Consider the following 26,765-nt stretch of genomic DNA (forward strand, 5'->3'; position numbering starts at 1 on the left):
AAAAAAAATGTAGTGAGAAATAAGTGTCACTTTTTAGTTTTATGTCAGTTGTGCCAAGCATCTAACATGTCATATTTTAACTGAGAATTTTATTTTTCAATAAACACGTTTTTACTTCCTGTTTATTGATGCCAATTTAACTACAGTGATAAACTTTTCAGCGAAATTGTATACAACTGTAATTAATGCAACTGGTTTTACCTTTGCTACACAATGGATTAGGGCAAGAGCATTTATACAATGGTCTGACAATCTGATTGATTTCCTCTTGCCATTCTGTAATCACAGTATGCTTCAAAGGTTGTTTATGCAGCCCAGTATTCATAGGCATATTTGGAGCTGTTGAAATTATAGGGAAAACCTGAAAATCTGTTTCACTCAGTACAGCTCTGCTGGTTTGGGAGATATACTTTCTTTATCTCAAAGTCTCAATTACTCTCCAAAATCAACACTTCAAACCAATACCAGTTCCCTGTAACACAACTTACGTAAGCTCAAGGCTATCATAAGACAGTCTTTGCACCGCATGTCTAGTAACCCATAAATAAAATGTAAACCTCTCCTTTCAGAAATCACTTTTGGTTTTAGTTACCATAGGAAGTAGCATAGTCAGAAATTAATTGAAGGTGCTCAGGGTCATCAAGCTGTCCATGTTTTAAAAAGTTGTTCTTTCAGTAGTGATGTGGTACTGTAACATACCACCGTAAACAAGGCTGAATGCACCAAAGGATTTACGCCTAACCATGCATCAGTTCGGCTCACCAGTTGCATAGCCTTGACAACCATGGCGTGATTGAGTTTATACAGTAAATTATTTTGTCACTGTGTTTCTCCTAATGTAGCTGTTTTAGGCTGGAAATTGCATTGGAAATTGCATGGCTCTTTCCTGCAGATTTTTCAAGAAGAAAAGGAGCAGGAGCATTTACTGTTTTCTTACCTTTGCGAAGGAGAATAATAAATATCTGGACTGATGAAAATAGTTTTTCCATTATGCTCTATTTTAACCTGGCAACATGTTCTGTTGTGCGAGCAGGTGGAAGAATTACAAAACCAAGTCTCTATTTCTAGGATGGGAAATGAACAAATCTCTCAAAAGAGCTTCGGTACTGTTTTCGTACCTTTGCGAAGGAGAATAATATATCTGGACTGATGAAAATAGTTTTTCCATTATGCTCTATTTTAACCTGGCAACATGTTCTGTTGTGCGAGCAGGTGGAAGAATTACAAAACCAAGTCTCTATTTCTAGGATGGGAAATGAACAAATCTCTCAAAAGAGCTTCGGTGTAGGGCTGTCTAGAGCAGTGGTGGCCACTTTGCAATGTCTGTGCTGCCCTTATGTTGTAAGTACTTTGGGTATGGCTGCTGTTCAGTCCCTGCAGCTGGGGGATGCAGTGAAGGACCTGGCACAAGGAAAGGTGCGAAGCTGAAGCCTGGCAGTGGGTGGTTATAAGCATGGCATGGTCTCTTCCCAGTGGGGAGCCGCCTCCCTCGCAGCCAGCGCCGCTTTGGGAGGCTGTTCTCCGTCCCAGGATCCTTGTCCGTCCGTGTGCTCAGCCTTCGGCCCAAGTTCTGGGTAATAGTCCCAGCTTCTGGCGGAGAAGAGAGGCAAGCAGGTGTAAAGCTATACTTTTTATCACATGCACACACACACTATATATATATTTTCAGTAATTGAAATATTATTTCTTCTGTTTATTTATTTATTACACACAGACAGAAAATTTATGTGATGGTTTTGTAAGGGTTATTAGGATCATAGCAGAACTCTGTTATCTGAAAGCTTTTGGCATGCATGTTGGAAAGGGCTCCTGCGAGTATATCACATATATCATCTTTACCTTGGATAATCTTTTAATTTCGATTGCTATTTGAACAAGCTGTTGCGAAACAGAAGTTTATTGCAAAGTTATGTTTTGTGTATCTTCAGTGATAAAAACTGTGCAGATAAACGTGTTGTGACACGTAAGTAGCAATGAGTGTTATTGATACAGAAAACCTTTACCATTTGAATTTCTAGATTTTTACATGAGTTTTAGAATTCTCCTTATTTTTATTTTTATTAAGAATCTCTATTCTGAATTAAGGATTTGAATTTTAAGCTACTTTTCTATTGAAAATAGCATGTATATTTTCATCATGAAGTGCAAATTAGAACTTCTGCTTAATGTGCACGAAAATTGTCACTCTCACTCAAAAAAAAAAAAGTTATTTCCTAGCTGTAGAAAGCAATACCTATAGGCACAATTTAGTATGGTAAGAGATCATTTTAAAATATAAATTTATAATGTGCAAAGATACATGTGTGTTAAAGTTGTAAACACTTCGCACAAATCACAAAGTAGACCAAGGGAACTCTCTTAAAGATGCCTTATAAACCAAACTGCTTAATGGAATGGTTAGGAGGATTAAAAAAAAATATTATTCTTTTTCTTTTTGCTTTCTGCATGGACTGCATTGATTACTGGACTATAAGCTGGGGCAGAGCATACACATTCAGTTGTTCCCCAGGAAAGAAAATAACTGAAAGAAGAGATGCAGGTTGAGTGTCAGAGGGAAGGAGTTTTGCGGTAACATCTTTGCCCTTTTTTGAGCCAGGGCAAAACCCGTTCACTTACTGGACTAGAATTTCAGCATTAATGGGTAGATCCTATAGATTATGCTGTAGCAACTGTTGTGTGAGTCGCACGACCTGCAAAGATTGGTAAATCACTTCAGATGGTCATGCATTGGAAGCTAGAACCTGTTAGATTTGAACCTGTAAGATGTTATCCTGCGCTGTGTCCTGACTTTGATACGTACAGCTGAAATGAGGCAGTACTAATTAGATAAATAAGTCTTGAATTTTAACATGGTGCTGACACAAACGTAAGGCAAGCAACCAGAAATATGTGAAAACAACTTCAAAGCAGAATTGAAACAATGTAAGCAGGCGACAAGAGCATTGATATTTCTGAGCCCAAAGCAATACTTAATTAGCTTGCTTTACTTTTTCCTTGGGCTCTATTTCAAAATAAAATCAGACTTCACTAAGAACTTGAAATGAACCATTGATTTACTTCTTTGGAGTCTTGAGGAAAAGGGAGACTTAATTAAAAAACAGGAGTTTAACACAGATGAAATATGACCTTTCTATGTGGAAAAAGAACATAGATACGGTGCAACAGTACGGGTTAGATTTTAAATGAACCTCTTGCATGTGAGTTGCAATATGAGCATTTCAACTTGACCCTGATGCAGGTGGAATCACAGCTACAGTTTTCTGGGAGGAGGCTGATACCACCGTGGTCTCCTGCTTCCAGAGGTGCCCTGCAGAGCTGTGCAGCAGAAGCCGGTGTGTCCCTGGTCCTGGGCAGGATGGACTCACTCATGCACTTGTTTGGCCTCTGCCTGGCTCTGCTGGGCTCCATGGGCTTGGCCCAGGTGGAAATCGGAGCAAATTTGAGCCTGTTCTCGGTAATACTTGCTTTCAGAAATACCAAGAGGGCAATAATTCCACAGCTGCATCTAACCATCCACATGTATTTTATACAGTGATTACAGTTTGGAAGTATGTATATGCATGCAGGCATTAACAGTTACATTTCTGATTTCTGCATGGAGATATTATTTGATAGCTCTGTGCTATAAGTACAAATAAAAGAGTAATCTTTGTGCTTTGTATATACATGAGATTTGCATTTGCTGTGCTTTGCACAGTTGAATACTTGGCATTTCTGTCTCAAACATAAAACTGTAAGTAATGGTGTTTTGAATTCTGTGGATTGAAAACAATAAGCTGTTATCAAAATCCCATTTGGAGAAGTGCAATTTTCTGATTTTAGAAGCCAGGAAAACCCAATTCTGGCCCCACTGCAGTGACAAATATGCACTTAGCTCTGTGTACTTTCTGTGGGAGTTAAACTGTATAATAACCTTACAATTATGATCTTTGAAGATGTTCTGCATTAAGCATTTAGAATGATGGAAGGAAACATTAATTCATAGAGGGGCGTATGTCTCTGCTTATACATCCCCATCAATGAAGAGCTTATTTGTGTCAGGAAGCTTTCCAAATGATGGAATTATTATGTGAACTGAGGTTCTTTCCAAAAGCTGCGATACTGGCAGAATTGAGCCCAGCTGGATGCGGGTAACTTCTCTCTAGTTTTCTAGAAGTTTTCTTGTTAGCTTGTTACACATTATATACTCTAGAATTGCTTTGTATTATGAACAGTGAGAACACTGTAAATCTAGGGAATATTTTAAAAGTTGACGTACTACATCAGCTGGTGGCCAGCTAAGTGAGGAGAAGTGCGAAATGAAATCTGTCATTTTTCAATCATCTCTTAAATTCAGCAATGGAAAACCATCACTCTGTGATGGTAATTGGTGGCCTGTGTAAAATGGATCTTACTCCATTGCTCAGGATCTCACTCCACAGACGCTTGATGGCAAAACAAAGAAATAAAAATCTGCTCCTTCTTGTTGCAAACGGTTTGAACAGCGAAGTTCAAACAGCAGGCCAGAGTGTGAACGGTGCAGTTGCTGCACAAGGCAGTCTCTCCATCTCTCAGTCTCTCTGGCTGGGGGTCCCACCCCAGCGCCCATCAGCTGGCGCTCCTGCTGGCCCCCTCCCGCTTGCTCTCTCACAGGAGGAGATGATTTCCATCTCCAGGAAGTGTTTCAAAAGCACCAAATCTTTATACTTACGTTAAAAAAAAAAAAAACAAAACCAAAACAACACAACAAACTAGAAGTGTAGTCTCTATATATTGACATACAGCTTGCAGTTCTGCAGGTGTATTATTCTGTTAAGGCCTGAAATGCAGAGTACTGAGGAACCTTGCTTTGTTGCACTCAGATTCACATATATCCTGGTGTTATGCCTTTCCAGTCTGGCATAATATTGCACAGAACAACAACAACAAGCCTTCTATTTTCCTGTAATATGAATTCACAAATGACAGCAGTTCAGCATGTTTCCTTTGTAGATGTTAACACCTCTGAGAACTTTCCATATTAAAAACACTTTAATTTAGAATGGTAGCAAATGCTGTTTATTAAAACCATGTATTTTATGAAGACTCACAAGTCATATAATATGTTCTAGATTTTTGCAGATGTGACTTATTACTGTAGAGACATTAAAATTGAATAGTCTATGAACTATGATTTAACATCACTTTCTTGTGTCATACTTTATCAATCAAAATGCCTTCAGAATCTGGTTTTATCATTAATTTGGTCCTAAGAGTAGTCTTTGTACTTAATAATTTTCAGTGTTTAATACAGTTCATGTCATGTAATTTCAAAGTATTTTTATCGCTATTTTAAAAAATAATAATTCTTCTATTAAATTTTCTTTCTCCTGGTTTTTAACAATCTAAAATTGATGTAGTGCAATGCACTTCTGGGAAACGTGCCAACAACTCTGGATTTTAGTTTCAGGATGCCTGTTCGTAGTTCATATGCACTCTCAAGTGTTTGTTGGAGGGGGTACAGTCCTGTTGTCAGAATACTTGGTAGCACAGCATTGGCCTGATACACAGAATGATGTTAAGACAGACTCTGGTAGATGTAAACATAAAGTGCAAGGGCCCATATTTAAAAATATCCAAGTACTCAAAATAGAACCTAGTTTTTCAAATCAGTTAAACACTATTTAAAACTATGCCATAGGTTTCAAATGGGATAGAAGTAGTTTCTAAGAGGTTGCTGTTATGTAGATGTTGTACTTGCTTAGATGATAAAATTTGATTCCTGTTGTTCAGAGTGACAACAGGTCACTTAAGCAATCAACTCTTATGTCTGTTTTGTCAGGGTTGCTTATACCAGCACAACTGTACTGTCTCCCTCCCATCCCATATTCGTTACAGGTGAGCTTGTTTTACTGCTGGCAACTAGTATGGCTTGTGGTCACAAGGCCTGCAGTTGAATAGCTTAAAATGCAATGAACTCTTGTAGACAACACATAGGCAAAGAGTGTTTAAATATTGGCTCTGGCACAAAGTTCCTCTTTAGGCACAGTTGGGACATTTAATCTCTTGCCTTGCAATCGCCATCTGTAGAATGAAGTACCTGTCTCATAGGAGCACAGATGATTGACTCGTGCTTGTGAAGTGATACAGGAATGCACTGAATGCACATCGGAGCCATCTGATCTCCAGATATATGGGGAATTGTTCTTGGAAAAACCTAAAAATATTAGCAGCTCTGTTCATGTGTGTAGTACCATAATCAACTCCTGTAACTGAAATGAGGGATATCATATGTCAAGATGGTACTGGAGCTTTTCAGCGTTCTCCCAGTGACTTTGAGAAACTTAATCCTTTCCAAGGGCAAATATATTGTTTTTCAGAAATATTTTTGTAATCCCTGATGCAAACCCTCACGTGTTTCTGAGTGCTCTCCAGTCTTTAACACAGGCTGCCTTTGGGTTTTCTTGGGCTCTTTTCAACTGGCCAAACCTGCAGCATGACAGCAACAACAGCTGGCATGAATTTGTTGAAGTCATTGGTATTCACTGCTAACCTTGAAAACAGGAAAATCACCCCTTTTGTCAAATTACACACATTTTGTGGTAGGAGTTTAACAAGATTTCAAGGATGCTGCTGTCTTGTATAAAATGAGGTGAATTAGGCCCCCATTGTGTTAGGTTCACTAAAACCACAGGACTATTACTGTATGGGTTTTTTGTGTGCAGTGTATTATGACATACGTATTTTGCTTCTTTTAGAAGATAAAGGGAAAGCAAAACCCAATAGTGTGAGTCAGCAGTCCAGTACAGAAGTGGGTCCTTTTCTTCCCAAACCTGGAGTGGCAGCAGTGGCACCTGTGACACCTGCCTCATCCTCCAAGAGCACAAATGGAGCCCCAAACACAGTTTCTGAGTCAGAAGAGGAAAAAGCCAAAAAACTACTTTACTGTTCATTATGCAAAGTGGCTGTGAATTCTCTGTCACAACTAGAAGCCCACAATACAGGTGAGTATGCATACAGTGAAAGTCAGTTGTGTGTTATAATTTTTAAAATTCAGTATAACAAGCTGGTTTCCTGACACTGTGGTAGCCACACTTCACTGAAGAGTCTTTTAGTTAAAACTTACAATGGCAGGTTACAAAAACATTTCTGTTAATGGCAGTTTCACGTGTGGTGTTTGATATTTTTCCTTCATGTACTCTGTAAGCTTTTAGTTGACAAAATCACTACAGTTGATGTTACCTAATCAGATTCCATCATACCTCCATAGTGAGGATCATAGTATGATCATGGTGGTTTCTGTAACACTAAGGTTTCTAAAATGTCAGTTCTCTCCCTCTTTCGTATTTCATCTAACTATCTCTGGTGTCTGTTTTTTTGCTGGTACAACTTACAGTAATTTGTTATATGGTATTTTTGATAATTTTAGAGTGGGCTCCTTAGATTTCCTAGATGTCCTAGAATCTTTTGATTATTGCAAATTATGTACACTCCCTTTAAAAGGCCACAAGCAGCAATCCCTAATGTGCTCTGGCTGCTCTGTGATGTGCTAGTGATGTAAAGCTTTTTAACAAACCATTGAAGCTGGTTTTACAACTGTAAAAAGGCAGTGGTCCAGCGTGCCTGTTGTTCTCTTTTTGTAGAAACCCTTCTTCCATTGGCTGGCTTCCCTTTGGGTTGAGGAAGAGAACTTCCAAAAACAGAGTCATCATTAATCCTAATCTGTGGCGTTTTTGACCATTCTGTCTTGAAGATAAATGTGTTACAAGAAGTCCCAAGGCTAATGGACATGGTTGTATGTTGCTGATCATTAACTCACCTCTGTCTCCTTGCCCATTAGGCTCCAAACACAAGACCATGGTTGAGGCTCGGAATGGTGCTGGTCCCATCAAGTCTTACCCCAGACCTGGATCCCGACTGAAGGTGCAGAATGGCAGTAAAGGCTCAGGACTGCAGAACAAGACATTTCATTGTGAAATCTGTGATGTCCATGTTAATTCAGAAATTCAGCTTAAACAGGTAGCTTGCATGTATCTGGGGCTCCTTTATTGTTTTTAGTTGCATTGCAATGTTGTAGGTGGGGTGTAGGTCTGTGTGAAATGTTTTGGCAAAAAAAGTGAACTTAGTATTTCTTTTCTGTCATCCCACAACTAGTTTTAAATAGTTCACCGTAGGTCAAGTTCACTTAATTGTTTCAGCTGGGAAAAAAATGGGCTTAAGAGTTGTAAAGAAGAGGTGGACAAGATGTCGGTATCAATGAATAACATAGCAGATCTAGTTTTAAAGTTTGCCATGGCTCAAGAGAGAGATTTGAACTTTGGTCTCCCAAATGGAAGAAATTCTGGGTTGAGGTTCCCTGAATTCCTCTTTTGGTGCTGTTTCAGTCTGCTGGGATACTTTTTAATACTGTGTGAGAAGAAGAATGTGACTTGAATCTATTGGATTAGGACAATCAGCAAGAGGGTAATACTGTAGATATGTCTGAATTGTGTGGAGCAACATAATCATGAACAGCATAGCTGTATGAACATGCAGCTCTGCTCTGTCCAAGCCAATTAGCCCTGGGTTCAGAGCTATGCCAATACAAATACGTTGTTTCTGATGTCCAAACAGGAATCTCTAACTGGATGGTGCTGCGCTGTGTGGATGTGTCCTCTCATTCCCTGTTATTTCAGTTATCTGTAAGATAGTATTAAATTGCATAGTGTAGACATATCCCTGGGTACTAGTTCTTCCTTCAGCTAATCTTGAATTATTTATACAATTGAACAGCATCAGCGAGACTGAAATTTACCTCCTACTTCTGAATGACTGAAACCACTATGACCTAGTGATTACAGCTCTGGCTGGTTCACAACTCCTCAAGTGGAAAAAGGAAATACTAACCAAAATATCAATAGTTTGCAGAGCCTGTCTCAGATCACAGAATTTGCTGTATTTGATTAGTTTCTGATTCTCGATTTGATGTGCTTCAAATTGTTATGTTTAATTTAGCAAAACTCATCTTTGCTCTCTCTAAAGAACTGACTTTATCTTGCAAACAGGGGCTTAGGCATATCCTGCTGATAAATCAATTTCAAACTCAAAACTGGGAAGTGTTTAAACAGCTAATTAAATGTGAGGCTATTTATTTCAGCACATTTCCAGCCGAAGGCATAAGGACAGAGTTGCAGGAAAGCCTATGAAACCTAAATACAGTCCTTACAACAAACTGCAGCGCAGCTCAAGTATTTTAGCAGTAAGTATTTTTATTTCTCATCACTGTCTATGTGAATTTGTGACCTTGGGGACTCCCACCGCACGGGGACGTGACAGACCCAATGCTTCTGTCATCTTTCTCCTCCTGCAGGCCGAGTCTGCATGGGGATCAGATTTGAAGATAGTTATGTATTCTGTCTGCCCAGTCAAAGGCACGCAGACAGCACTGTAAGTGTTATTTACTGCTAGGGAGAAGGGAATAATCAGTAGAATGGGGAATGAACCATGTTCCGCGTGGAAGGGTATCAGCTCTGCTGGGCTAGTGTACTTCTCCTTGAAGGCTGCCATGTATATACTCTGTCTTCCTGGGCACCTGAGATAATTCTCAGTTATGATGGATGCAGTTAGGGGAAAGGACATAAGATGTTAGAATATAAAAATACTAATGCTCATTCTCTGCATACAGCAACACAGAGTGCTGTGTGGATGTATTATGTTGGTGCAAAAGAGGTATCGGGTGTTTAGGAGAATCGATTGCCTGTCTGCATGCTCAGGCTGTGTCTGTCACTGGCTATCAAACCACCTCTCCTGCCTTTGTGCCCCAGCCATTCCCCTTTCACACCCACCTGCCTTTCCAGGAATTCCCCAAGCTGGTTCTGCCAGTCAGCTGCAGCTGGAGTTCAGGCTGGCTCTAACACAGCACAGATTGTATGTTTATTTGCTCATGACTCGGCCTGTATTTTATTCATTAGGGAAAAGTGCATGCCACCTATGGCACAAAACCAATTTATAGGTTGAAAAAAGAGAGATGCAAATGTGTGTGCACAAGAGTAAGCATGTGAAAAGCCTTTAAAAGCAGAAATATTAATATGTCTTTGTAACTGTATAGAGGCAAATGAAAATACTGCAGGCTTTCTCTAAGTCTCTCCATTCAATAGGTTGTGCATACGCTCATTTTCTTCACTTGTGTAATACACCATTTTATGATTTATTGCATAAAGAGAGACCTCCACTAGTAAAGAAGGACATGAGTATCATTGCCCCCACAAATGTGTGATTGTAGTGCAAACCATTTTCAGTGAGACTGTAGCGTATATATTTCTGGTTAGCTTTTTCACCACAAGCACCAGCAGCAATTGTAGGTCATAAACTGAGTAATAATTCTTTCAGAAAGAATTCTTTATGGTATTGATCTTTAAAAAAATTCTGTTTTGAAAAGAGCAGCTCTGCATTGACAGGTAAAAAGCTGACTGGACTAATACTAGTTTCTCCATCTTGACTACTCTACTTTTCTGCAATGCATTTTTGCAAGTGGAAAATTTGACTTTTGGCATTGAAGTCTTAATCACATTTTTTTTAGTATTTCTTGCACAGCTGTGATTTACATAATTTAATGTTGCTCACTTGCAAATTATGCTTCATTCTAAACATCAGTGTGGCTGCCCTACACTTGAGAGATTTACGTATCTTTAAATATACGATATGGTTGCTTTAATTGCCTTGGGAGTAGGAAGACAATGTGGGTAAAATTTCTAAGCAGCTGACGTGAGGCTTCTGCGAGAAACCACAGCGTGCCCTTTGTCAGGGTTCATTTTTTCCCTCATGTAAGAGTGGGTGTGGGGAGAACTGTATTTACATTGCTTTTTTGTGTGTTTTATTCCAGGCAAAACTTGCATTCCAGAAGGACATGATTAAGCCGCTGGCACCTGCTTTCCTTTCATCTCCTCTTGCTGCAGCTGCAGCTGTATCGTCGGCTCTGTCCCTTCCTCCCCGTCCCGCTGCCTCTTTGTTCCAGGCGCCTGCGATACCACCAGCTCTCCTCAGGCCAGGCCATGGTCCCATCCGGGCAACACCTGCCTCCATACTTTTTGCACCATACTAATTTATTGATGTATAAAAGAGATAACTATGGCCAGTAAAAAGGGTAAAAGAAAAGCAGGAAAGGGGTTGAGATTTTAAAATGTCTTTCTCTTTTGAAATGCCATCCAGCATGACACCTCAACCAGCCACACCATAACATTCATCATTGACGGTACTGCATTTTGGAGTCTAGACAACTCTCTTTCTCAGTCTCTCTTTTTTAAATCCAAGTAGAGTGATTTAGTAAAAACTTAATTGCTCATAAAATTTATACCATTAAAGATTCATGCTTTTTTTTTTTCCAATGCATATGATGCACCTTGGAATCAAGGAACGTAAAATATTTTCCTGACAGACTTGAAAACTAGGGTCTTCCTTGCTCACACTTATGTAAATACTTCTCTGAAAACCAATGGGGTATAGTCTAATGTGGGAAAAAAGGTAGATGAACCAAATGCTTGATTGTGGGTAACATCTCAAAAATGCATTGCGTCCTGTTTTTCAGTGTGCTCTTGTTGACAGGGATTGTGTACTGTCCTAGGCCCCAGTACTGATGTATCTTGTGTAGTACTAAAGATGTATCACATGTCTGATTTTAATATTTTTAGTTTCTGTGCAAATGTTTAAAAGCAATGCAGCGCTGAAGCTCTTAATTATTTCTTTTGTGTCACACTCTGTTTAGAGAAATTAAAAATAGAAAGCCATATAACATATAGTTAAGATTACTACTTGTTTGCTACTTTCATTTAACTTATTTTTGTTGTTTCCTTACTGGTATTGCTAAGCAATGTCTAAAGAGAAAAAAAAAAGCTTTTCAATGCACATTACCACAGCTCACATGCATTGTTCAAGAAGACAATGGATCCATGTATTTGTACGTAAATATCCTTTTTTCTTCATTTCTAACTAGTTTCCTTTGAAACAATGCTGCATAATGTTGTGGCTCCCTAATGCAATAATGTACAGAACATAAAGTATTTATAATTGACTGTATTCTCTGTTTACGGAATGTACTGCAGTAATACCCCACCTATCTTCTTACCTTCCCAGCCCTTTTATAAAGGTGATATCAATGAGTATTCAGTACTCATACTGAATTCATTATGTAATAATGGGGACAACAGGTGGAAGAAAGGAAAAAAAAAACAAACTTAATTTTTAGAGCATCTTTATCTGCAATCCATAATAGTAAAATGTCTGTGTATTTTTTTAAATGTACCTTTTCAATAAAATAATAAGAAAAATATACATGCTTCTTGTGTTTATTAATTGGTACAGAAAAAAAAAGACTGGAACAAACAAATTTAGCTAAAGGAGTCTTCAGGAGCAGACAAAGCATTAGAGTTGCAATGAAGTGTAATTACAGAACCTGTGTTTACTTCCCTTGTGTTTTAATGTCTTTTCCCTGCTACATTCTGTTACAGCCTTTATTGGGGCTTTTTTGCAGTAAGACTGTAAACATTCACTACATTGGAGATTCAGAGGAAGAAGCAGTAGAGCCAGGTGGGTGATTATGGTTTTGTTATTGCAGCACCAAAATGCTACAACATGGTTATGCCATCTCTGGTGGAGATGAAGGATTAACTTTAAAGCCAGCCTGGGCATACCTGAGACTGGAAGCAGGTCATTCAGAGCCAGGACTTGCTCTGAAGCATAGGCAGAGTAGGCAGCTGCTTGACGCAGCAGGCTTTTGAAGGCAGGTGTTTGGGGAAGCTTTGAAATGATCTTTTTCCCTGCTGAAAAGCTTGATCTGTTCTGTAAAGGTCTTTTCTTTGTCAGTACAAAGTGAAAAGTAAAGAGTACAAGAGTAAAAAGACTAAGGCTGTTAGGGTTAATACAAAGCCAACAGGACCGTTACAAATCCACAAAGGCCAAGGAATAAAAATTTCAGGAACTTTATAATTGAGAATTTACAGGCCAACATATATCGCATAGTTGCAATATATTAGAGACTTTTTAGCAGGTGTAATTCTGCCCAATTCCACCATTCAGTGGAGCAGTCAGCTGTGTAGGGAGAGAATGATCCGCTGGAGACTCACCTACAAAGGGGTAGGTAAGGGCGTCCGGGCTTTTAGCATTCTCTGGGGAAAGCAGACACAGTTATATTAACCCTGTGGACTGTGAGAATGCCAAGTGGTGTGGGTAGGCAGTCTTCCACGTGCATTTGTTTGTGTCTGATTTCCTAACTTGTGCTTGTAGGGAGTCAGGTTTAACTGCTTAGCTACTTTCAGAGGAGTTACTTGCATGAGGAACCTGTTTCTGTCCAACATGAGATATGTTTACAGAAGTGTGTATTTTAATTGGTTCTTCAGGAAACAAGAGATGTCTATGTATTAAAACACTATTTTACCGGCTTTTTATAACCTACTGTTGGTGATGAGAAATTTAAAGCAATTACAAGTTTCTGCAATTGAAATGTTCCCATATAAAATACAGAAAACCTGTGCTAAGGAGGGGACTAGCTGGGGGTTTGTAGATTTCTTGAACAGCTGATTATTTGAAAGAGCACCTTATGCTGGAGAAATACTTAAGTCACTAAGAGTGAAAGAAGGTGTCATGTCATTCAGCAATGAGAGGAATTACTTAACCTGTGAAACACAAGGAGCTAAAAGACTACAATTGTAAGCCAAGGTAGACTCATGCTCAGATTAACGTTCAATGCCCTTTGTACTCTGCTGTGTTAACTTATATTTTGTGTGCTGTAACTCCACTTGCCACCGAAGTCCTGTCCATGACATGCAGAACTGAGTATTTGAGATTATGATTACATGATAAATGGCAAACCCTCTCATTATGCCTGCTGGGATCTCACATTTTAGAAATGAGCTGTACACGAGAAGGAAAATTTTTATCATACTTGCACAAAGGCTATCAGCTGCTTTTTTTATATGTTAGGATATTTACTTCTGAGGTGTAATATTATTACAGACAGCGGGCTATGAAATTCATGGATTTGTTAACTGAAATATAATATTTGCAATGCAGTTACCATTTTGAATAAATATATGGAATGTGCAAACCACCAAGGTAGTAAGGTTAAAGTAATAGGGTCACATCCTCTCATATGTCTATTATTCTAGATCTGTTCACCGCACTCTGAGCTGCAAGTTGTTCCTGTACGAGGAGTCAGAAGTCATAAGGGGCACTGTGTGGGTCAGGGATTATCACCTAGCACTGCCATCTTTCTGTAGCAAAAGAAATAGGATCCAGACCGGACACAGACAAAAAAAAAGGAACTTCCTGCTAGTGCATGTGGCTGGATCGTGGTCCCTGTACTGCAAAAGATTTCCATAAAGGGTATCAAACAGAAGATGTTGTCCAGTAGTCTATACTGATATATACTTTTTAGAACAGTAATAGGAATAGGATCTTCTATGACCACTGCAGGATACTAGTATGTGTGCTTCTCATTTCTGCAGGTCTAAAAGATGATAAAATCTTTCCCTCTGATTTTGGTCAGATAGAAGAAGACAGAAGCTAGCATGCACATTGCACTGTCCATATCATCACTTGAACTCCTATGATAATGTTACACTGGGATCATCTACTGGTAAACTAATAAACATTTCCTGTAAGAAAAAGATTATTTCATTAAAAATAAATTACCTTGTTTTACTCCCTTACTCTGTGATCTTGGACTATAAATTTTATGCTCAGAAAAGTTCTGCAAAAGAGTTTGTCACATTTTTCTGAAAAAAAGAGGGCATAGTTGTTTTAAGCTCTGCAAGAAGTATTTCACTATCTCTATGCATCTGGCAATAACTCAGTGAGCCTCACTGTGTATCTTTTGAACGTGTCACCTTGAATAAGTGAGATGCTGTACTATTTATTCATGCTTGATAGGACAGTAAATCTCCACAGCTGTCACCTTCTGGTCACAGCGGTCATGATGATTTTCTTACTATGGCTAGTATATTTTTTTAAGCATTTTTTTCTGAACATCCTTGTTTCAACTGACAATCTGAGCATCCTCAAGTATTTATTGGAATGACCACTATTTCTGGTAAAACTATATATATTTTTTGAGTATCTAGAATTCTTAGCTATTATAATGGTTTTGGATTAAAGTAAGATTGATTTAGAAATATTTCTATTTGGTTTGGTTTCCTATTGATATTTATTTTTATTGATAGAGTGCTGTGCTAGGTGCTGAATGCGAAGAGCCAACTCCTGCCAAGCACCAGAAAAGGAGGAGGCCAAATCGAGCCTGTCACCAGTGAAATGCTGCAGTTGAGGGACGTCCCCAGTGACTGGAAGAAGGACAATTTTATGCCTGTCTTCAAAAATGGCAAGAAAGAGGATCAGAGTACATGAAAATAAGTAGGTGACTGGGAATGGCCAACATTGGGATTGCCTTACAAAAGGCAAAATCATGCCTGAGCAGCCTGAGTGCTTTCTGTGATGAGGTGCCTGCCTGTGCAGACAAGGGGGGGCTGTGGGACCCCTTACATTGACTTCAGTAAGGCTTTTGACACCGTCTCTCGTAGAATTCCAGCAGGCAAATGATGGCAGCATAAATGGGGTGGGTGGCTATAAGGTGGCTTTAGGAGTGGCTGGGCCACCAAGCTTCAAGCTTTGGGCAGCCATTTGGCGTCTGCAACAGCCAGTTGAGAGCTGTTCCTCAGGTCAGTAACAGGTAACATACTCACCAATAACCTGTACAGTGGGATGGAAAGCACTTGGCAAGTGTGCAGGTTTTAATACCAAATCAGGGGGCCTGCTCTTCCAGGCGGCACGCTGGAGGGTAGGGCTGCTGTCTGGAGGGACCTTGGCAAGCTGGAGATGTGGTTTGACAGGAACCTCCTGGGGTTTGGACAAAGGCCAAGTCCTATATCTGGGAAGGAGCCACCTCATGCAATATTGCAGAGCGGGCTCGCTCACCAGAAAACAGCTCTGCAGGAAAGGACCGGGCAAGGTCCTTTTTTGGGGGACACCCCCGTTTTGTGGTGGGCAAAGTGAACAGAAGTCTGCAGTGCGCCCTTGTGGCAGCAGGGCCTAACTGAATACTGTGCTGCATCAGCAAAACCAGGGCCAGCGGGTTAAGGGACGTGGTAAAACTCCTCTTTAGGAACTTTTGAAGCTGCACCTGGAGTGGCATGTCCAGTCTGGGGCCTCTGATACGAAAAAAGGTTTTGACAAATTGGAGCGAGTCTGGGAGAAGGCCACGGAGGTGGATAGGAAACGAGCACGTTGTGTTCAGGAGAGCGAGATGGGTTTGTTGACCCTGGAGAAGGCTGTGGCAGTTCTGGCCACTGACTCAAGTGTCTGTTCTGTGGTCACGGTGAGGAGAGACGGGTATTTCTCAGATGAGCCCCACGAGAGAGTGAGAGGAGACAGCCAGAAGCTGCAGGAAAGAACATTCTGGCTGCATATAAGAAAAAAAAGGTTTCACAGTAAAAGTAGGTAAGCCCTGGATCAGGTTGCCCAGGAAGGTTATTGCAATATCCTGGGCAATATGCAGCCAGATGAGCAACCTGATCCAACTCCGAATGCTTTGAGCAGGAGGCTGGACTTCTTCTTTAAGACGTACCTTCTTAAATGAGTCAATAATTCTCTAAAAGGGTCTTCTGCTGAAAAATTGAAAGTAATCATTGTATTACAGGGCAGTTAGAAGCTGACGGAAACTTTGCAGCACTAAATACTGACTGATCATTTGCAACATGGTGGGCACCTGCTATGAAGGCCTGAAAAAATGAAGACAAGTGTCTTACCTGTAATAGGCTGAAGAAGGGGAACTGAAAGGAGGATATGCCTGGAAAGGTGACAGAGTCAAAGTGACAGGGAGGCGAAATTATTTGTACTGCAATATTGTGCCTGGATTTTGGAGAGGCTGAGGTTGCATTTTTCAGACCAAAAAAAGGACTTTGCAGTAATTGCAATGTGATGTGTTTCAGGACTTGGTGAGTTTTGCTAAAACAAATACGCTTTCACGAAGTTATTTGTTTAGGTTATCTGAAATCATTTAGCCAATTCAATGGCTGAAAAACTTCTCACCAATCTTGCTCACATCCTGCATTCACAACAAAGCAACTTCTATGAGTGCATCAAGGACCACAGCTGACACCTGTTCTGCATGTTTTGAAGCAATGAACTGTTTGGGTTTTGAATTGCGTATTTCTTCTGCATCCTATCAGACTTAAAAAGGAAAGATCAATGCAAAAATTGGTCATACTTTTTAGACAAGTATTATGGACTGTTGAAGGGAAATGTTGGCAAAATAGTAAAACAGCAACAAGAGGGTGGTTTATAATAGAATAAAAGTACTCTGTGCAACAGACAGTAAGGCTGCTGCTGGCTGAATCTGATGAACATCCACTGGTTTATGTAGGTAAGATGCTGACTGAAAAAAGGGCACCTGCTATCTCAGAAGCAGGGTTAGGTAAGGTGGAGACAGATTTCTGTGTCTGCTGAACAGGCCAGCAAAATCCACAGAACACAGATGTGCTATCAGACATAAAGCCACTACACAAAATTTTTCTCTCTGAAAACAAATTCAGATCTATACAACCATACAAACAAAAAGTACTCCTTTCTCCCCTCTGAAATAAAGGTAGGCAAAATATTGTGATTTTATTGTGCAAGCCAAATGAAAATGGAAAAAAACTGAAAGGTGGAGTTCATACCTTGGCAGCAATTTATCACTGACTGTTAAAGTATTTGAGTGCCTCCACCATTTGTCTCAATTCCATGCAATGTAAAGAGAAAGGGATGTTAAGGACTTAGGTGGAACTGAAGAAAACAGTAGTAAAGCATATTCCATCAGCATAAAACATTTTAAGGTGTTATGTGAAGGGACAGAATCAGGCCAGTCCCTTTTACAGGAGACTGGGTAGGTGTAGGCATCTGCAGTGGGTTTATTAGTTCAGGAACCGCTTAGAAACGATAGACAGCTTCCTCTTGCACAGAAGACCTGGGACACCTTGGAGGCAAGTGATGCCTTCCCCATCAGACAGACTGGGAGGACAGGCATAGCCAGACTTGCAGCCATGAAATGCAGGCAGCACAAGTGCCAGGATGGCCATGTCTAGCCCCATGAAGCAGGTTGCATCAGGAAAGGGACAGACTTGTTTAGGTCAGTCTTACATCAAAGCATTTGACCGTAGTGGTGCTGAAAAACACATTCGTTAAGAGGTGTTAGCTACTGTGAGCTATTTTCCACAGCTAGGAGCAGCCAGGGCACACAGGCGTCTTTTCTAAAGACTGCGGTTTACGCTTCAGGTATACGATGCAATTTCAGCAGATTTAAATGCCCAACACGCGCAGCCACCGGTTGGTGCTGTCATAGTACTAAATGTGAGCCATGGCTTTCAAGATACTTCAGGCAATAAACAGCCTTTCTGGCATTCCAGACCCAAACACAGCTCTTGTCCAGCAAGGGAAATTTCCATTTCATTTCCGCAGGGTTTTGTGTTTTTTTCAGGAAGTCTTTTGCTCATAAAAAGACGTCATTTTTCGTTAAGCATTTTCCCCAGAGCCATCTACCCAAGTTACTTTTCCATTTAGACACTTCCTCTCCTCCAGCTGTAAGAGGGAGGTTTTTCCCGCTCTTCAAGGGTTGATTTCTGCCAGCCAAGCTCTTGCCATCCCATGTCTGAACCCATTGCAGCGTTGTCCTGCCTTGCCTTCTGATTATATCAGCTGACTCTTTGATTCTCTTTCTAGCTCCTTCCTTGACCACATCAAACCGTGCCACTTGTTTCTCTGGCCCCCTATCAGCCTCTTAAGTGTCAGTTCTCATAGCCTGTCAAGATGTCAGCTCCCTCCTTCATCTCCTGAGTGCAGTCTGTCTTCATTTTCCAGCAAGTGATGGTGAGATTTTTCCATTCTGCCCTTGAACTTGAAAGCAGCTCCCTAAACTATAAAGTCACCAAACAGTCCACCTTCAATGTCTTCCCTAAAGCTCACTTATAACAGCAAAAGCCCACCTCCCACCCCTCCCCAAAAAAAAGAACACCTGTAGGGAGAGTAAAACTGGCAGGAGATTTTGTGATGTCAGATTTTAGCACATAAGAAAGCCCAAGAATAGGGGACAACATAACCATGACTCTTCTCATTTTATCTGTCCAAGCTCTGTCAGCCTTGACTGCTCTAAGCACATTTTCTGGCACATCTGATGCTTGCCTTAGAGGGTCAGTGATGCCTGCAAACACTTCCTTTTTGGGATATATTATCTCCTCAGGAAGGCAGGTGGTAGCTTCATTCAAAACTAATTTTCATGTTCAACTGTTCCAAATCAGGTTTTCAAATGTGATTTGAATTTTAAAATGTTCTCTAACATTTTCTGCAAAGGCTGAATGAAGAATGGATCTTCACTGCCTGACTTTGCCAGAGCTGTTCTGAGGCTCTCACGGTTGAACAGTGTGAACCTACCCATTGCCAAACAGGGCAAAGGAAATAATGGGGGTTTGGTTTATATAAGAGAAATTACACTGGATCCATCCTTGCTTTTTTTTGTCTGTGTAAGTCCTGATGGGATCACACAGAGGTGCGCTCCTGTTCTGAACACAGTCCACCCACCCTGCAGAACAGCACTGTTTGCAGCGTAGCCACGGTATGGGAGGGCACACACATGCCTTATAACGTCTGCTGAGTTTTAACTTCCTTTCCTGCTAATCAGAGGGACAAAAGATCTGTCTCCTGTTGTCTATCTGCCCCTGAGTCCAGGGCTACAGTAATTACCTTCCATATCTTGAAAAGTTAATCATTGGGAGTGCCTTGAGTCTATGCCTTGCTCCTTCCCTGGGGCAGAGATGCGTTTCCTACATCTCGGCTTCCTGCCTCCCTCCCCAAGTGGAGAGGCAATCAGAGTTCATGCAGAAAAACCCTCCAGTATGAGATTTACCTATGACTTTCACAGGTGAGTGTTTGCTGATGAATTATTGAGCCCCGAAGAAAAGGGAGATGGGAACAGGAGCACAGTGTATCTGACACCAGTTTGGACTTCATTAGTGGATGCTTTTCACCTGTGACAGCTACCAAACCATAAATCCCAGGCTCCAGTTCCTTGCTGATGCTAAACAGACTCCAGTTATATTTTCCCCCTTCTCTGCTACCCATCTTTGGAATACATAAAGGGTGGGGGAACCATGCAGGCATAGATACTTTCTACCACCTGAGCCCTTTGTGGTGCCAGGCCTGGCATCAGGCTCGTAAATCAGCTTCAGCGGTTGCTCTCTGTAAATGACTTATTGCAGGAGATACTGATTAGTGGTAGCAAAGGCATCAAAACTGTTCAAATGTAGAGAATGATAAGAATTACATCCCCATTTTCAAATGCAGAAGTTAATTTTAAAAGTTATGACTTGCTGTTCTCTCTCTGGGACTGAATGCTGGAAACACTCTGGTGCCTTCTAAATCATGGGAGCTGACCTGCTCTACAGTCCCCTGTCATAGAAAAGAAAGCATTAAACAGTTTTAGCCTCTTCCTGAAAATACTTAACTCCTTACAGATGTTGCCTGCCAGTATTTACATCTATTTTTAAATGGAATTAATGGAAATTTGAGATGTTTTACATGTACATTTGCATCCTGTAGCAACCGCTTGCCATGTGCCAGGATGATGCTGCACTGGTACAGAGAGGAGGCAGCAAGATAAGAGTGGGCAAGGTGGGCTGCAAGAGGAGGGGGAGCTCACACTGCCCTGCGATGGTGTATGAGCTACTAAGAGATACAATGCACTCACAGGCATTTAAGGAGGAAAACAAAGGTGTGTTTTCAAAGTGTCAGTTTTTGTTTTACATTCTGAGTGAGCAAGAATTCAGTTGTGATTTGAAATGCACTTCTATGTTGTCACTTAAAGAATACATAGCTAAAGACAAACTAAAAAGCTGTTTGATAGGTGTTTGATAGATCTTATGAAGTGAGCCATTGAGGAGAGCACCCTACTTAGTCCCAGGAACTTCACCTGGCTGCTGTAACCCATTCTACTGGCATCTCTCTTTCTGTGCTTGATCACCTATAAAATATATTTGCACACTAAAAACCTTAATTTTTTTCAGGTTTTTTTTTCCCCTAGGGCTACAATTTTAACTGCCAATTTCATTCTGTGACTTGAAAAAGCTCCGATGTGCAGTAAGTTCAGAAGTTCTATTCATTTTCCACAAGGCACATTTACATTTACTGTCAACATCTCCAGAATTGGCAAATGTTCCAAGTCCCGGAGTTGCCAGAAAGCAATGAAGAAACTTGGATGGTGATGGTTATTTCTTTCTATTCATATGCTCATTGCACATGTTTACTCTAAAGTAGTGATTCAACTCCATACTTCTGTAATAATGTAGAACATTGATAATGAAGGTAGAACTTTAAGACTAATGGAACTTGTCAGATATTTCCAATATTTCAGTAAAAATGTTGGTGAGCACCAAAAGAAGTTTTCTTCTTGTCATGAGAGAGAAAGGAAGTCTTATCCTGATTCATTGGCATTGTTTGACCTTGGCATAAGGAAGAAACAAAAATGCTATTGCATGTTGTTCCTCAGGAGGCAGTGACAGAGAACTTGAGATCACTGACAAAATGTTGGCTTCTCAACATATTAGTATGGGTATAAAGAAGAAACACCTTTGCTCTTTTGCCTTGTGTTCTTAGTCTGCTTTGAAACCTGTTCATGAGGCTTAAATTACCTGATGTTGTTTGTATGCTGTCTTTCACTGCTAATACAAATACCAAGTGGACTGATGATAATGTTTGAATGGGATAGCTGTTCATATTCTTCAATGTATCAAATAGGCATAACATTGAAGTGGTTACAATACAGCATTTAAATACAGCAGATCTGCTTTACAAACAACAATCCTTTCAAGACTGTATTGACATGACCAGATACTCTTGAAAACATCCCATGTGGAAAATCTATTCCTGCCTTGATCATATCTTAAAGTACGTGATTCTTCCGAAGTACATGTAGAGGTTTTCAGAGAATAAGGTGAGTAGAAATGGACTCCAGATAGCAAATAAGGTTTCCTTTAAGCAGATATGAATAAAAAAATTATGATCATCCTCTTTCATTTTAGAAATATATTTCACCACATTGCCAAAGGAATTGTCTTTTCTCATCATGACAGATCGAGAAGATGAAAATCATCAAACTTTTTTTGCTTGGTATTTGGAAGGCTGATAGCAGTGATTGTTCCCACCTTTTCTCAAAGCTTGGCTGCATGCTTTCAACAAGCAGTTCACACAACAGTGCATTTCAACAGATCACCCACTTGCTTTCTGGTTTCATTTAGAATAAGAAAATTTTCAATTCTGTGTGTCTCTTTCACACGCAGTTGAGACAAAGAGAGTGTTTTATATTGCCTGCTGATGAAAAGAAACACCAGGACCCTAAAAAAAGGTAGTGATTTTTTGAAAAGGGGAAAACATGGGCAGTTCTACCAGGACTGAATCAAAGCAGTCTGTATACAGGCTGCCAGGCCCCCTGTGCTGATGGGAAATTAGCCTCTCACCCATTATCTGTTATTAAAAGGAAGAGCTAAGAAAGTAAAATGGAGATCACACTGCAGTTCTTTTCTTTGCCTTGCAACAGCAAGGAGGAAGGGGTGACGCCGTTCTCTTCAACCAGCTGAGTGCCCTGGCCATCACTTTTGGAAATCTTGAATGCTTGGCTTCTCTGACCTCTGGCACTTATCCTGCAGCTTGTGACTCTGCAGCCAGCCCATGGACAGGGCTGCCTTGTCATGGTAGAGGACCTGGAGCCATTTATAAGCTCATCTCTCGGAAGTATGTACAGGTATCGTAAAAAGAAAAACCCAATTTTCAAAGTTATTTGTATCTGACACATCGCATAACAGTAGACCAGTCTGATTTTCTTATTTCTGTGTATTGTTAAGAAGGCATTATATTTGGCCTGCATATACTAATGGTGGAGGGATTTTTTTTTTCCCTCTATTTGCTGAGGAGGATCTTCTTATTTCTAGCAGCATTAGAGCAAGTAAACAAACAAAATGCTGCTTCTGTGTTGGAGCTCTGTATTTTCAGAGTTAAATCTTGGAATATAGTAGACTCTGATCTCTTTAGAGGATAAAGAAGCCAAAAATTACCACCACCACTCCCCAGCAGAGATGTATCTCTTCTTGGCACTGATTGAAAGTGTAGAGGTTAAATATGTACCTCCAAAGAAATATCTCTCTAGGCATTGTAAAGGAATTGAAAGCTGATGCCAAGTATTTCTGAAGTTCCCACAGAGTCTTCATACCAGGAAGACAACAACAGCCCCCAAGGAAAGCTCAGAAGAGTTTGTCACACCTGGAACAGCTGAATGTAGGTTTATAATAGGAATATGTCAGTCTGCTAAGAATCATTCAGGTTGATTTTTTTAAAAAAAAAAAAAAAAGAAAAGGAAAAACAAAAGATGATTTACTATTGCCTGAGAACTTCACATTGATCATGCTTGTTGGTTTCCCTTTTTGTTTAAAATGTATTTTAATGCACTGAAAATAATGTTTAATATTCTCAAGATACAGCTAAATTAGAAGTCTTCAAGCTTTTTAATTAGCTAGAACTTGAAATTGTAATTAATTGTATTTTCAAAGATTTCTTCCATATTTTATTGATCTGCACACTGCCTGCACTTGGGGATACAGCCTTGGCTGCAGCAAGAAGCCTAGTGACTGAGGTACACAGCTCCATTCTGTGTTCTGACACGGCCTCTGTCCTCTGCTTGGTCTCTGGTTGAAGGAAAAATACAGTGAACAAAAGTGTCAGAGAAATTCTGCATAAATGAGCTTCATCTAAGGAATTTAATTTTTCTTCACTAACCCAGGAAAGAAAGAAGCAGGAAAGAAGGAAACAGGAGAGAACTGCAGCTCTAAAATCTGTCAGTCTCTGTTGAGCAGAATCCTTGCAGGAACCTCCATGAAGTCAACCCCACTGCAGCTGTCTCACCAGCTGTGCTCCTCCCTTAGGCATACCTGTTGAAAAGAAAAAGAAGGATCTTTATATCAGAAATTCTGACTTGATATGCAGATAAAGATTAACAATCTGTGACTGTGATGCGTCACGCTACCTTGAAATGCAAAACTTTAGGTATAAAAGTATAACTCTCTTGGCTATCAATTGAGCTGGCACTAGGGATATTTGAGTTACACTGCATCTCAGAGTAAAGAAAGTAATGCAGATAGATGGATTTTCTTATGGCCAGCTGCTGTTATTCTAAGATGAGTGCAGTTAAACTTGCAAATAGCTTTCTTTTTTCTTTTTAGAACTACAGCTTTAAGTTGCAGAAGTTCTCCGTGTCTGTAAAACTGAGTCTACCAAGACCCTGTTTCAAGTGTGTCGCATATGCTTCATCCTCAAAGAATGATTTTATTAGGAGAACCAGCTGTACCAACATTGCTTCCGTAAAAACACAGATTAATCAGAAATATATCATTAAAAGCAAAAGATACTTTTCTAAAGTACCTTCCAAATTACTTTTCTAAAGTAATTAGATTACTTCAGAGTTTACTGTTACAAGACAATTAAATTGTTTGCCACAGAACCTAACAAGACATTCTAAAAATATAGTACGCAATAAAATTTTATTTCTTGTAAAGACACATAAAAAACTTAACATTAACTGGCATTTATTATGCTATAATAAAAATACTAGTGATCTTTTTTTTTATAGGCAAAAGCTTTTATACTCAATTAGTCAGAACCCATAAACTAAAAAGAAAAAAAAAGCCCAAAAACCAAAGATGCAAATCTTAGATATCTTAATATGTTAATTAATTATCTTAATATATTATATATCTTAATCTAGAATCAAACTACACTGGGCTAAGATCTCTGAACAATGGAGATACATATACCATGCTACAGTTAGAAAATCTTTATACTTCATAGTAATGTGAAATTCTGTTTAAAATGTTCTGCTGAATGAAATTATTGCAGTTTGAAAAAATAGATGGAAGCCCAAAGCACCTCCAGCTGGAGAACTGATTAGATGTAAGACCAAAGAACCTCTCCAACTAGATTATTATAGATTTTGTACAGAAATTCAAAACATAATTCAGAGTTGATGATTGAAGAGGACTACAATTTGAAGCGAGTTGAACATGTTGGGTTTCACCCTGGATTGGGGTTTTCCTTAGGGCCGCCATACCAGAAAGGTACAGAATGGTTGAAATGGCACCACATGGATTGCAAAGGTCAGTCACACACAGCAGAATACAGCAATTCCTGCATAGCTGCAGAAGTACCCTTGGGAAGCAACCTATGATCCCTCTGCCAAGTCCTGGCCTGGAGTGCTTGCAGGAAGGAAGCAGGTACTTGTCCACTTCAGCTATGACCTTTTGAACCCTCCAGAACCCCTGGTAGCAATTCCTGCCCCATGTCTTCTTGGGTCCAACTAATAAGTTAGTCAAAGAGAATGTAAATGGGTACATACCACTCAATATCTATGCTATATGCCAATTTAGAGTCACTAGCCAGTATGCAATTATGCCTAATTTCACATCACTTCTGAATGTGGTCCATTAAGAAAACTTAAACTAGTATTACTTATGTTCTCTGAGACAGCAACAATCTGACCTTAGATGGTCGGAATGTGAAATTGCCAAGTAATTGATTTTTCAATTTAATTATTTTTTCTTTAGAAGTTAAATTTAAATGTGGCACTGTGCAGTCTACCGCATCTAGGTCAAATAGATGGGATAATAATAATAACCCGTCCTGTGTGAAATCTAGGGTTTATTCTTAACAGTAAATTCAGTTTGTGGAAGCCTGTTAAGCCTGAATTCCATGTAAGCAGCCATCTCACATAAGACAAAGGCATAGGCCAGAGTTTCCCAGACTTCTGTACATACTTGAAACTGACTTAGGACTCTTCTTCCCTGGCTCACTTCCCTCCTCTGTACCAATTCTGGGCATCACAGGTGCAGAAAGAAGTAGAAGTAGAGTTTCTAGATCAAGATTCTCCTTATCCTTGTTTAATCAGTTTTCTTTCTACCTCCAAAGAAATTGAGTGAAAGAGGCTCTGCTATCTGCCTCACATAAGAATTACTGCACATGAAGATATAAGGCTGTTTCCCTCAGATCGCAGAAGGAAGCAGGATCCCACGCTGACCTAGCGAGAAGACAGCTAAAAGGCATTGGGTAGCATCCAGTCCAGCTAAACCACCTCAAAAGGTAAAAATCCCCAAACTAGGCCTTGCAGGAATGATAAATCCATGAAAATGTATTGGCTTGTGTTAGCTGAAATGAAATAACAAACTTGGAAATATATAATTTATTTGTGTATTGGAGCTGATTTGCTTTTCTGAAAGATGCTAGAAGCTTTGGTGACGCTGGTCTTTTTCACTGCAACATGCGCTCTGTAATTTGCTAATAGATGATATTTAAGAAAATGAAGGGGTGAATCTCTCTGTGTGTTTGGCTCTTGTGAATCACCTGCCCGTGCCAGACAAACTGAGGCCAGCTCGGCAGAGCTGGCAGCAACTGGCTGCAGGGTGCTGCCAGCACGGCACAGCCCACGGGGCTGCCGCGGTGGCTGACCCACAGGTGCTGCCGGGCCGTGTCTGGTGGTTGTACCGCCTTGGCACACCTTTGGCTGGGTTTGCTTTTCCCCCATACACACAGCAAGTCCTACAGTGCCTGGCCGTCTATGCGAATTCAGGGAAGGTTTATTTCTGCGCTTGACAGATAGTGTTTCTGTATCAGGGATCTGATTAACAGCCCTGGTGAATGCCTGTAATTTATTCAAGCTTCTGGTCCAGATGATTTAAAAAAAAAGAAATCCCCTGTGCGATAAATGAATGTAGAAATGG

The 26,765-nt window shown here is 40.1% G+C and overlaps 1 protein-coding gene across 1 annotated transcript in view; it reads left to right on the plus strand.

The window, feature by feature from the left end:
- ZNF385B (zinc finger protein 385B) overlaps nt 1-11,038 on the plus strand; it is a 57,014-nt gene extending 45,976 nt beyond the window's left edge. The window contains exons 4-7 of the mRNA XM_009709408.1: nt 6,717-6,962; nt 7,799-7,977; nt 9,095-9,196; nt 10,820-11,038. Coding sequence (XP_009707710.1) covers nt 6,717-6,962; nt 7,799-7,977; nt 9,095-9,196; nt 10,820-11,038 — 746 coding nt within the window. The remainder of the gene's footprint in view (nt 1-6,716; nt 6,963-7,798; nt 7,978-9,094; nt 9,197-10,819) is intronic.
- The last annotated feature ends 15,727 nt before the right edge of the window (nt 11,039-26,765 follow it).

This window comes from Cariama cristata, unplaced genomic scaffold, assembly GCF_000690535.1.
Source record: "Cariama cristata isolate BGI_N322 unplaced genomic scaffold, ASM69053v1 scaffold9661, whole genome shotgun sequence".
NCBI lineage: Eukaryota > Metazoa > Chordata > Aves > Cariamiformes > Cariamidae > Cariama > Cariama cristata.